The 13,485-nt window shown below is 42.8% G+C and overlaps 1 protein-coding gene across 1 annotated transcript; it reads right to left on the reverse strand.

The window, feature by feature from the left end:
• Nucleotides 1-1,345: 1,345 nt before the first annotated feature.
• LOC112145491 (nuclear receptor subfamily 1 group D member 1) lies at nucleotides 1,346-11,719 on the reverse strand. Its single transcript, XM_024270757.2, has 8 exons — nucleotides 11,042-11,719; nucleotides 5,611-5,916; nucleotides 5,428-5,516; nucleotides 5,176-5,320; nucleotides 3,100-3,632; nucleotides 2,825-3,010; nucleotides 2,541-2,751; nucleotides 1,346-2,470 (listed from the first exon to the last, which is right to left on the reverse strand). The coding sequence occupies exons 1-8, from the start codon at nucleotides 11,058-11,060 to the stop codon at nucleotides 2,274-2,276; spliced, it is 1,686 nt and encodes a 561-aa protein (XP_024126525.1). The 5' UTR covers nucleotides 11,061-11,719; the 3' UTR covers nucleotides 1,346-2,273.
• Between the last annotated feature and the right edge of the window lie 1,766 nt (nucleotides 11,720-13,485).

A 13,485-nucleotide genomic window follows, 5' to 3' on the forward strand; every position in this document is an offset into this window, starting at 1 on the left:
ACAACCTCCATTGCTAAGGAAATCCAAAAATGACTTTTGCTGATTCTTGTGTCCTGAGTGTTTAAAAATTAGAAAAGAAAAGAAAAAAAACTTAACAAGAGCCATATTTCTGAACATACTGTATGAATAACAGAGATTCATATGTGGGTTTCTGTGAACGTAATAATAATTATATTTAGTATTCTTTAAAATTGGTTGTGGTCTTTTTGAATGTTTCTTGTATACTCTTTTGTTTGCTGTGAGCCTTTTACCTGGGGAAGATGGCCACGCCCCCTCCCCAGTTTATTAATTGGGCTGGTGTTGGGACGCCGGGAGGAGGAAGGAAGCGGAAAATGACAGGTGATCAGAAAGAAAAAAATCTGTTAATTGTTTACACTTATAACATTCAAATCCTAACAGCTCTATTTACCGTTCAGTGCAGAGCAATTTAAGTTTTTAGCTGTGGGAAATGAACTTATATTATTAAGATTTTTATTTTTATCCAAATGAGGGTTAAATCAAATTATTTAGGCCAAAAAAGGCACCTGCATGTTCTGTCCTGGCCAATAGGGGGCAGGTGGACACTCCTAATTTACTGAAATGACAGTGGCATAAAGCACTATGTGGGGCACTGGTAAAAACATCAACTAAATGTTGGTTTATATTTCATTACTGAGTGTCCAGAAATACACTGAGACCAGAAAGTCACGTCCTGTGAAGTTTGCCTGGACGTTTTTGATTTTTCAGGCTGTTTTAACTCATCACATATGAGGGGACAAGACTGGAAATGTAAACATGCATCTGAAAATAGCAGCTCAGCAATTAAGCTGTCCGCCAATTTATTATCTGCCAACCTATTTAAAAAAAGTCTATCTCAGGGATTTAGCATATATGGCTTCTTGAAGGGCAGAGAAGCTGTTTTTAGAAACTGCTCCAAAACGTTTCAGAAAACAGTGACGAGTTTCCAAGGCGTCTTAAAGACTGATATCAGCAGCACTGGCTTCTCCTTCTGCTTTCTCTGAACCAATCTACGAACCCTAAAAACATTTGCATCTGAATGAGTCTCTATTTAACACACAGCCCACTCTTTCACGGACATATTTGCATGTACGATTCAAAGGAATCCAACAGAAACCGCATTCTTACTCATCTCTCTTTTTGTCATTTTGTAAAAGAAAAACACCTTGTTTTTCTAGAAACTCTACATTTCATGCTTGCTAGCATCTTTTTTTTTAAGAATTAATTCCCAAATGGCTACCACACCTGAAGCCTGATTGGCTCATTGCCTCTGTTGCTAGGATACCGATCCATGGTAATTCTCGGCACCACAGCAGAGAAGAAAATGAAGGATGAGCAGAAGCAGAAATGCTATAGATAGAACATGTTTTAATAGTGGCACTCTATATTGTAACTGTAAACATTTACAATATGTACACAAGAGGATGCTGTCAGTTTACAATACACTTTTTAAACCTCTATTTACAGGGGGGAAAAAGCACATATTTGTCTCTATTTGCGGCCTTTAGAGCAGCTTATCGAATGTGATACCACACAATAATTCATTTGACATGTTCAAGAATCTGCAAGCTAGCGAGAGTACAAACTAGGAACATTATGTACAAAATATACAACGGAACATCTTTACAAATAGCCATTCAAGCATGGTCTAAAATGACCAATAATTTCTCCATGATCACTGTGTACAAACACAATTCAACTCATTTCTCAAAAATATGAAACACAAATCAATCACAAATGGGTGATTTGAATAAAGATTTCCCACACGGTAACATGGTATTAAAATAGCTTATGTCTTTTCAACACAAACTGCTGTTACACATGTTAGAAATGACTATTGCTGAATATACTTTATATATTTTTAAGAGGTTTCTCAGTGTATGAAAGGTGCCTTTACATTTGCAGCAAGAACTTACAGTAGAAAGTCTTTAAAAGTCATTGTTCTTCTGATTCTGGACGACAGTTTGTGCTCAGCTGGAATGACAGGCCTTCTCTTTTATTTTTTTGGTCTTCTGCAAAGTTTGTTTCATTCAAACTCTGGCAGGAAAGGGTGGGGGTGATTGGACAGTCCCAACAAATTCAAATAAAAGCTTTTTATTTCTTTCAAATGGAAGCAACTGGAGGAAAGTCTTTCAGTTGTGGAGCACCCCCACCCCCTACGCTGCATCGTCTTTCGGTGCCGATGTTCTGAAATTGTCCGGTTCAGATCAGCTCCCACAGGTCAGGGAGCTGAACGAGCTTGCAAAGGCGGATCCAAAAGCAGATTCCTGATGAAATCACGGGTCGATCCGGAAGGCGAGAAGCTTGTCTGAGTGTTGGTTGTTCAGGGTGCGCAGGTCCGGCAGACGCAGCAGCAGCTTTGGGAAGAGCGTGCTGTCCTCGGGCCTCCGACTGCTGATGAGCGAGCGCAGGGCTTTTATGAGGTTCTCCTGCAGCTGCTCCAGCGCCGCCACCTCTGCAATACCAGAGCGGTCTGAAGAGAAGAAGAAGAGGTTAGCAAAGATAAAATGTGTCACATGACTGTCCAAACGTTCCTATCTTACCTGCAGACACCAGCACAACAGCCATGAAAAGGGCCATCTCATCTGGCTCCAAACCCAAAGATCCCAACTTCTCACTGAAGTCAAACATGGCGTCCAGTAAGGAGCCCATTCCCAGAGCCCTCAGTGACGCCAGCGAGTACGTCTGTCCATTGAGAAAGGTCACCGTCCTCTCCTTGGGGTCGAACAGTGAGCAGAACCTGACCATAAGAACCTGTGGACAGATCAGGTCAGGTCAGAAACAGCTCAAAGGAACAAACTTCGGTGATCTGATCATCCGGACGTACCTGGAAGGTGCCGGATTTAAGCAGCATGACCTGATCATGCTGGCTGAGGGTTTGGAAGCCTGGGATGCTCTTTGCAAACTCCACCACTTCCTTAACGGCAGGAGTGAAGCACTGGGAGAAGGACTCCCACACCTCCTGGCTGGAGCGGCTGGCAGGAGCCACGGGACACGAATTCAGAGGACAAGCCTGTGAAGGGCGAAAATGGAGAAACCCAAGATGATGACTTTGTTCTAGCATTCGTGTGACGGAATTCCGTTTTTTAGGCCAAGACTCACCAGAACTTTGGCTCCTCCGTTTAGCTTCCAGGGACAGGAGTTTTGGTTTTGGAAATCAGCGGCGGGGAAGCTGTTCTGACTGGTTGCATAGCTGTGAGGTGATTGGTTGCTGCTCATGGGGCATTGATTGTGATTGGAGGAGAACATGTAATTGTCCACATTGGCATTGGTAGAGCTTGCGTTGCTGCAGGGCGCCATGGCGACACTGGTAGGGACGTGGTAGTTTGTGGCCTGCTTCACCTGAACCGGCGCGTTGGAGCGGTTGGTTTCCGGAACTGAGGAGTTCTGGAAACACGGATGAGGAGGACTGAGGTTTCTGTTGGGAGCAGATATCTTGATGGGCTTCTCGTCAGCGCTGTACGACTGCAGAACAGCTCCGCCGTTGGTCTGGTTCTGCGGGCTGCCGGGGGCATCGGCGTTGGGGGACACCTCCATCTCCACAGACGACGATTCACTCAGGCTGTTCATGTAGCTCTGCATCTCGTCTAGGAGTCTCTGCTTCTCCCGTTTGGGAATTCGGCCAAAGCGAACGGCTGAGGAGAACAAAGATAAACGCTTTGATGCTGGCGGCTCACAGGCAGCTCCTTCAACTTTGACAATCCTTAAACATCCATCCTGAATCTGATAATCAAGCAGTAATCTGTGTGTGTGTTACTAATACCAGGACCTCGACCTCCACAGCTGTTCCATCACAGCAGATACTAAAACCTTCATCTCATTGGTATTCCTGATCCTCCCTTCCCCCTTTTTTCAATTCTCTACCTCTACTGGCAGTCCTATTTATAGGACGCTGAATGCTACCCCCCCTCCCTTACTTTTTCTCCTGCTTTCTGCCTTTCACTTCAACTCTTCTTTCTCTATGGAAGTAGGTCACTGGGTCGGCAGCACTCGAGCCGGTGTCGTTAGAAAAGTGGAATTGCATTGGATGAAGATGAGAGAGGCAGGTGTGGCAGCACAGAAAATCTATCAGCTCCCGCAAAACTAGAACAAACTTTCCCAACTTTCATTTCTATTTTGGAGTTTTTTGGTGTTCGGAACTATTTCTGGAATCTGATGATTTAGCAGAACATTTGTCACCTCCATTCACGCTGGCTTTTTTGGGTCGAGGGAAAATGTTTGCTCCAGAAAAGTAAACATGATTTATTATCACCCCAGTTTAGCAATAACCCAGGAGATTTGAAGCCTGCGGGCGAAACGACGCAGAGCGCCACTTTAGCTGTGCTGATCCTCGATTTTTTTTAATCTACAGGCGAGCCTGTGAAGTTTTTATGATTAACAAGACGGAATAAAATTATCCTGCAAATTACACCTCGAGAAGGCTTAAGATCGCTGCAATCATGAAGGGTAATCAACAACTTTGTGCCCCAATTTCCAAAAATAACCGGTGTTTTTGCCTGTTTTATAATGACTGATGACAAGTGGGACTCTCAAGCTCCTATTTACCATAAATCAGACGGCTATGTGCACGAAAAGAGAGAATATAAAGAGAAATATGAAACTCTACATCAGGGGTGTCAAACTCAATCACACGGGGCCAAAATCCAAAACACACTTTAGGTTGCGGGCCAAACAGGATAAACATTTAGTGAACATACTAAAAAAATTGTTTTTAACTTTAAAAACACAACTTTTTAACATAATTATGAGCTAGATATATAGCATTACCTGCGATAATGCTAGTGGGAAAGCTGTAAGCTGAATTTGACCGCTGAAGATGCTGAAATTAATAGCTAAAATATTAGCTAAATACCAAATTAGCTTAATTAAAAAAAACTTAGGTTAGACTAAACATCTAGCATGTAACTGAAAAACAGCTAAACTTCAAAATAACCTAAAAAACTGAAAAAAGCCTTAATTAGCCAAAACAGCTAGCCTATGAATATTAGCCTAATTCCAAAACAGCCTAAAAAACTTTTGACACATGTGATTTAGGTATTTTAGTTTTCTGGTCAGACTTCAAAGATTTAATATTAAACATTAGTGATTTAGTGATGTTTTATAACATTCCTGAACATAAATTCCAATTTGAATTGCAGATTTTCCTAGGGTAAATATGACATGTTAATGGCATCTCACCATCTCTGGACATTCCCACAGAGAGGCACTTCTTGAAGCGACAGTGTTGGCACCGGTTCCGGTTCATGCGCATGATGAGACAGTTCTCGTTCTTCACACACATCTTGTAGTGGATGTTCTGCTGGATGCTGCGTCTGAAAAAACCCTGCAGAGAGAGCAGACAGCTTTTAGAAGGCTCTTTTGTGGTCGTGCGTCTGGATGCTTATTGAAAACAAAGAGGCGCCGGATCCTTTTTCATTTTCCTGCTCTCACCTTGCAGCCTTCGCAGGCATGAACGCCATAATGAAACCCGGAGGCGATGTCCCCGCACACCTTACACAAAAGCACCATGCCTCCAGTCTCTGTTGAGCAGACACGCATCCATTATCAGACCCAGACTTGTATTCATTTACTGCAAACAAACAGATATTGTGGAGCAGGTAAGCCAATACTTACTGGTGAATGTGCCGGTGAAACCGCAGGACCTTTTGGCCACCGTTGGGTGGCTGTAGGTCGATGATGATACCGTCGTTATCTGAGCAACTGGAGCACTGCTTACTTCAGGAAACTGAAAAACCATTTTTGGGGAGACGGTTCCTCCCTCGCCGCTATGTTTCAGGGCTCCGATCTCCTGAAAGGCGACACCCTCGGGAGATGAGGGCTGCGAGTGGGAGGACGGCGACTGGGTCTGGTATCCGCTTGAGGGGCTGCCAGGACTCGGACTGGCACTTCCAGATGAGCCGGCGTACAAAATAACACCTCCTGGAGAAACAGAGAGGGGGGGTAAAGCTCAGTTGCCCGATCATAATCTGGGTCAGTGTTCTCATGCACGGCGTAGGTGAGAGTTGAGCAATGCTCCACTTTGATGCACTGAACTTACTTGGCAGACTTTCCCTGCACAAGCAAACCGTGTTTGGACAGCTGAAATTTGACCTCATAAATTTTTAAAACAAAAAAAAGAACCTGTCACACCTCTCCAGTGACACTCCTGACCTGAATATTTGTCTGGAACATCAGTGAGCGTTAAATTTGATAATTAAATATCTGAAAACAAGGAACGGAGTGTGCTGTGACAGCTTCCTGAAACACCTGACCAGCAACATTACGGCAAGCTGTTAATGATCTCAATGAAACGCAAAGGTTTTTAATAAGAACCCGCATCTGCTGGTGAACAGGGACATTCAGTCATCTGAAACTGCAGAGACAAGTCAGGCTTGAAAAGGAGGTGACATTTCTGCCGTGTGCTGGCCCATAAATGTCACATCATCGACAAAGAAAGAGCCGAGAAAAAAACAAACACTTCTGCTGTGGAAATCTGTCAATAAATCCCAAATTCAGTCACTGGTTATATCAGGGAGAAGCTATAAACAGCTCTTTGTTCAGGGACGTCACATCACATCGGAAATGCCCTATTACCCCCTAGCTCACCCCCTCCCGCACCCTTTGTTTTGCAGACACTGTTCCTCCCCGCCAGATAAAAGACGACTCCTCACGTGCAGCCCAGTCCTTTCTACACTCAACTCTCCTCCCCCTCCCACCTCCTCCCTCCTCCAACCTCCTCCCTCCCTCCCCAATTTGGCTCTGGGCATGCGGACTCGTCTATCTGCAAGCCACCTGACCAGGAGCTCACATGGACTCTTGACACAGTTCCCGCCTGCCTCACAAGGCTCTTTGCGCAGTCCCGTGCAGAAAGCAGCAGCGAGAAAGAGAGCGAGGGATAGATCACGTTTGGAATAGAGGAGGCAAATAATGCCATGACTGCGGACCGACACTGAAGTCTGCACGGCAACTGATGCCTTTCCTTCCCTTGGAAAGAAACGGCACATGTCTCCAGATCAGCAAATGGAGGATGCACAGTGATGCAGATCTGTCCCTTCATTTGTATCAAGTTACTACTTAAGAATATGAACAATTTATGATGCATTTTCCCATCCAAAAAAAGGAAACAATCAGATATTCTGTACTGTTTCCCTCAAAATGTTCTTCCACTCAAGGTTAAAAACAAAACGGAACACATTTATCTCCCAGTCATCAGCAGTGCCCTTAAAATATTTGGTCTGTGCACTTTTTCTCTTAAAGGCCCTTGAATGGGATGATAAAAGCCTCCGTCACCTCTCCTTGAGGAAGCAGGTGCCGCAGTACGGTTCAACTCTGAGTGCCTCCTTAATTCTGACACTCTCACGTGTCAGCGCCGACTTTAAGTTACTTCTGGCTTCACGGCTCGTGTGAGCTCCATTATCTACCTAAATGCCATTTTCCGGTCTGATGTGTGAAGTGAAAAAAGCTTCCAGACATCTGGATGTTGGCCAAGCATCCACGCACATGCTCTGCATTCCCATGCCCTCCCTCCCCTCACATCACCTTATTCCGTCCTCCAGCTATCAGGCCGGAATAAGGCACAGGTAACTCCATGTGACCCGCAGGAGCACGGAGGGTCATGTTTTCTGGATAAACACTCCTCCTTTCTTTCTCCTACTCCCCTCCTCGTGTGTGTTCCCACCCACCTCTGTGCAGTCATGCTCGGTAGCCAAACTGAGAAACTATTTGGTCCCATGTTATGTCTGAGGAGGGAGACGCCCCCCTCTAAACTTCACTTATCCAACCCCATTTCATGTGAATGTTTACAACTCGGCAGCGTGCTGAGGCTGGCTCCACGTGAATCCTGACATGTGGGCGTTCATGGGAGAGGCAGGTATCCTGAGCTATCCTTATGTTTGCTTACTTTTGAGTCTAGCCCTAACAGAGGGGCTGTTCCCCATGAATCTGGTTCTACTGCATAGCTAACACCTCCATTCATGATCAGCACAGGGGACTTCCTAAAAGTTCCCATCATTCCACAACAAACTATTCTGATTTTATTTTATTTAACTGCATTAAAATGATTTAAATTGTTTAAATGCCAACTACAGGTTGTTGGTATCTATGTGGAATTCTCATAAATGAATTTACATTTTCTCTAAAGGGCCCGAGGTGACGTCTATTTGTTAGTTTGCACAACAACAAAAAACCCTAAAGAAGTTTTGCTTTTTTCAATGTCAGCCATGTCATCCTTCCTCTGCAGGTTTTCAGCTTGAGTCCGTCTGAACGCTCGCTTGGAGTTCATACGTTCACGATACTGACATATAAACAAAAAGCAGGTTAGACTCGATCCTAGAAGAGAAACATTACCCATGCCAGACTGTGACCAACTGTGAAACCTGCCTCGACCTGAATGTGGTGTCGTGTTTCTTCCAGTTCTAATAAACCTGTGATGCCTTCGCTGTTAGTTTACACATCCAAGAGTTACAAGGCATCCCTGCTATCAGGTTTCAGCTTGAGGCAGTTTAAAAAGGTAATAAATGTGTCACGAGGACATTTTTGAAAAAATGTGAATCATAGCAGTCATGGTTTCCGCTGCACCCTTTAGGGTTTGGTTCATGAAACGTGTTTAATCTTTAACCAGCAAACGAAAGCTAGTGGTTGAAGCCCGTGCCATGTGACAGAGCCCTGGACATGATGAAAAGTGTTCTATCAAAATTGTATTTTGTGCACACAAGATAGTACCTTGTATGCACAACATACTAAGTGTGCGCAGAAGTTACTATTTTGTGCGTACGAGCTATTCTCTTGTGCACACAAGATAATTGTTGACAAAAGTTGGCATTTTGTACACACAAATTAGTATTTTGTGTTACTATCTCGTGGGCACGAGTTACAATATTATAAGATAGTAACTCGTGTGCGAACAAATTATTACTGTATTTTGTGAACACAAGATAGCAACATGTGCACACAAAATGTATTTCATCTATACGAGTTACTATCTTGTGTTTACGAGTTACTATGTTATTAGATAGTAACTTGTTCGCACAAGTTACTATCTCGTGCATACTTGTTATTATCTTGTGCGCACACTATAGCAACTTGTGCAAAGAAGTTAGCATTTTCTGTGCACAAGTTATTACCTTGTGCTCTTAAGTTAGCTTTTTTTTTTACACAAATTTGTATCTTGTGCACACGAGTTGCTATCTCATATACAGGAGTTATAAGATACTAACTCGTGCGCAAGAGTTACTACCTTGTGCGTACAAGATAGCAAGTTGTGCACTTAAATAGGCATTTTGTTTGAACAAATGTGTGTCTCGTGTGCACGAGTTACCATATTATAAAGTAGTAACTTGTGTCCAGGAGTTACTATCTTGTGCGCACGAGTTATTATCTTGTGCACACAAGATAGCAACTTGTGCACTTAAGTAAGCATTTTGTGCGCACACATGTGTATTTTGTAACTTGTGCGCATGAGTTACTATCTCAATGAGTTGGTATCTTGTGTGCAGAGGTTTTCGCACACAAAATGCAAATAAAATGCTAACTTGTGGCCACGAACTAGCAATTTTTGTAAACAAAATGCTTATTTGAGAGATTTTTTTCCAATGTATGTCAGGTTTCGGTACCATGTATTATTATTACAGATAAGACTACAGTACATAAGATTACATCAATATAAGATAAGAATACATTATTCTTATTACATTATTACAGTAATTCTAGCATGGTGATTCATTTATTTTTCATTTGGCTGATACAATCCCAAACATGTGCAGCCACAAGGGAGGAGTAGGGTCTCTTTAAGAGCTGTGTCACATGCCAGAAAAGCGTGACCTCCACTAACAGTCATCTTAGTTTCCAGTAATTTAAAAGCTGTCAAATAAAAAGTAATGACATTTTCACAAACAAGCTTAGCAATTTTTGCATTTGAAAAATTTCTGGTTACTATGTATGTCATCAAAAATAGACTTAAAAAGTAATAAACAGTCAGAATCAAACTATTTTATGATTGTCCAAAGTCTGTATTGTTTTGCTGCACGCAGTCAGTGGATCTGCCTGCACGTGCGCAGATCAGGGTTAACGTGTCAGAAATGTGGCTCATGTCGAAAATAAATATTTCATCCTTCCAATCAAAGATGGGAGGAAGGCAGTTAAACCCCTTTGACCCACTGACCAGTCACCGAGAGGAATCCCCGTGTGCGCGCGCGCTGGGAGGGGGGTAGTCATGCGCTGCACGTGTAAACTGAAGCTGCATCCACGTGCGGTGAGCTCGAGGCGGAGCGGCTGCGGCTGCGTATTGAAAAATCAGCCGCATGATTTGCAGCATTACGAGCGTTTCCGCCCCGCAGAGCGCGCATGCAGGGCGGGGCGAGCGCGCGCGCGGCGGTTGCATCTGCTCCGGTTCGGCCGGGGCTTTGTCATGTCTGACATTTCTGCTTGCTCCAAACGTGACTTTGACGTTAGAGAGAATTCAAAAGGTTTGCCCATAAATTGAGTTTGAAGCCCATCCGTCCACGTGATCACGCGCAGTTCCCCAAATAAACGCGTCCACAGCATCATCTGCTCATTCATCATCTCATTCAAATTATGATTCAAGAACAGGAAGTTCCTCTGACATGGAAAAAAAAATCTGTTTTGACCCAGAGTGGCTGTTATTTCTGCTCCCACGCAGTTTTCTCACGTGCGGAGGAGGAAGCCAAAAACCATTCAAAGAAAAAAAAGCCTTCCAGAATACATCAAACTTTAATGGGGCTCTAATGGATCCACTTATTGGAACATCATGTCATTCAATTTCCTGATATGATTAGAGGTCAGAACGTGCGGGTTTGAGTTTCATGTGGAATAAAACAGAGGAGAGGACTTCCCCATCAGTCTAAATAATCCTCCTCTGATCCTCCAGCTCTCAGCAGCAGAGCCGCTGCTGGAGTCCAAGCAGGAAACATTCTGTTCCAAGACACCATTCACTAAATAAAGTTTGTCCAACTCAAAATATAGAGACACAAATGTGTCTGGATGTTTATTTTAATTGATATTGCAGATTCATTTTACAAATATAATAATAATAGAAGCGGTTACTCACCACCAGGACTGTTGTCCATGTTCCTCAGTGGTTTCTGCTCCGTGCGTAAAATTGCGCGCTCAGTTGTGCACCTTCAGCAGCTGGTCGCCTCTCAAGAGTTTGGTTGAAACAGGTGAAAGAGTCATGAAGCGCAAAGGTGCATGCAGAGGGTCCCAAAGCTTCCAGGGAACGGAGTGCGCGCGACGCATCGAGGGTCAAACCCCAGAAAAAAGGCGAGAAAGGCGCACAAAGAAAAGGCAGATCCCGGATGATCCAGGTGGGTCTTCGCAGGTCTGCTGCCTCTGAAAGCGTCACTCTGGGATGTCAGGCTGTTTGTTGTGGGAGTTCTCTCGTCGCATTGAGCTGTGTACAGTCACTATGAAAGTAGCATCAGAGGAAAGTGGTTTGAACCCTCCCCGCTCATCAATAAGACGCGCAGCACGTTTTCAGGAGCCTGAGAAATGTGACCATTTTTTCCTGCGCGCTCTTTAAGTGTCGCTTGTTTGTTGATGTGGATCACACACGCGCGCACACACACACGCTCTCTCTCTTGTCACGCTCACTGAAAACATCTGACCCCCCCACCCCCTCGTCCTCACGCCCCCAGTCTTTTGACTGTGTCTCCCTCTCTCATTGGCTCGGAGTCCCTCGTGGAGACAGCTCGTTCGACATTGGAATGCTGTTAAAGCTTTGCTGCATGTGCGCGCGGCATGTGAGCTCGCGCTGCCCTACTGACACACATTTTATGTTAATGAAGGCAGAGGGGCGGGAGGAAGGGAGGGGAGAAGTGCGAGAGGCATCACTCCGTTCGATATTTTACGAGGAGAGTCCAGAGAGGAAAAAAACAAACAAGAGCAAACACGAGGGAGCACGCGGAGATCATTAACTGACCAATCAATTCAGGCTTATGTCAGGTAAAATTCCCACGTACACAGGCTACAGCTCCACAATTAGCTTGATTTAATTACCAACAGTCGTCTGTTCAAAATATTTAACACACTTTAACCCTGAAAATCATAAAATTATCTATTTTTTCTTATTTATCTTTTGTCATATTTGTTAGCTTTTTTGTTTTTTTGATAATGGAAAATTGAGAAGATTATTAAAGCTTTAATCTCTCCATATTTTGCAACTATTAAGGAAACATGCATTTTCTTTAACAAAAATAGCACACTTTGAGTTTATTTTTTAAATTATACTTGAGTATAAGTACAGCGATTATACTATAGACCAAGAGTGTCAAACTCCATTACAAAATCCAAAACACACCTTAGGTCACAAGCCCAACAGGATAAACTTTTATTGAAGATGATAAAACTCAAATTTTAAAACTTCCAAACTTTTAAAACATAAACATGAATAAAAGGCATATTTTACAGAATCAATCAACTTAAACCTTAGACAACTTTGAATATTTTACTCTCCATAAATATCCTGTAATTATTATACAAGTTAGAAATATAATAAACATCAAAGAAGGAAAAAAACATTTCAATGTCTTTACTTTTATGTTTATAAATATTTAGTGTTTTCTTATTTTTGTGCAACAGTAACAGTCAAAATCTTTGCAAAAAGGTCCACATTCATAAACAAATGATCTATTTTGTATTTATTAATGAAAAAGTACAACTGTTTGATTGCCTTCATCACCGTTTGTCTTTAAGTGTTGCTTAATATCAGAAACTAACACAAAAAGAAACGATAGACAAATGTAAAATACATATTATATGGAAAATAAATGCGTATAATAAAAATATCCACAATGTATAAATGGTCAATAAAGACTGACAATATTAGCACTGAGGAAAACTAAAGGCATGTGATGACCCAGTTTATTAGGGATTGCACAATCAAGGCTGGCTCATGCGCTGCTTCCATTCACAACCTGCACCGTCATTTTTAAGGAAACATAAAAAAATTAAAAAAACAGCAATTTTGAGGCTAAACATGATTAAAAGTCATGTATTCAAATGACATTCATAGATTAGAGTAGTGGACACATTTTTATTTTATTATCAGAGGCACTGGCTCACCCTCCTCCCTTGCTGCGATGTCTGAACTGATCCCAAACCCGCCCAAATTACTATGTCCATCCACCCAAAGCTATTTTCATCCGCAAATTTAGAATCAAAACCGGCCAATTGGGCAGAAAACCACCCAACCTGGCAACAGTGGTGTTTGTTAAAGCAGCTGATGCACTGCATCATGGGGTCTGTAGTTAATATGTTACCAGACACATCGCTGGGTCATTAATGACATTAATATAAAATAAGCTCAGGGGCCGGATATAATTACATGGTGGGCCGGATGCGGCCCGCGGGCCACACATGCTATAGACCTTGTAGTGTGGGAAGTATTCTAACTAAATACTTTTTCAAGCTAAATTGGAACATTTTAAGTTTACAATACATAGTATATAAAACTTCTGCTGCCTTACTTTTAGCATAGACTACATAGTACTGGTA

The sequence above is a fragment of the Oryzias melastigma genome, linkage group LG5 (genome assembly GCF_002922805.2).
Source record: "Oryzias melastigma strain HK-1 linkage group LG5, ASM292280v2, whole genome shotgun sequence".
In the NCBI taxonomy this organism is placed as follows: domain Eukaryota; kingdom Metazoa; phylum Chordata; class Actinopteri; order Beloniformes; family Adrianichthyidae; genus Oryzias; species Oryzias melastigma.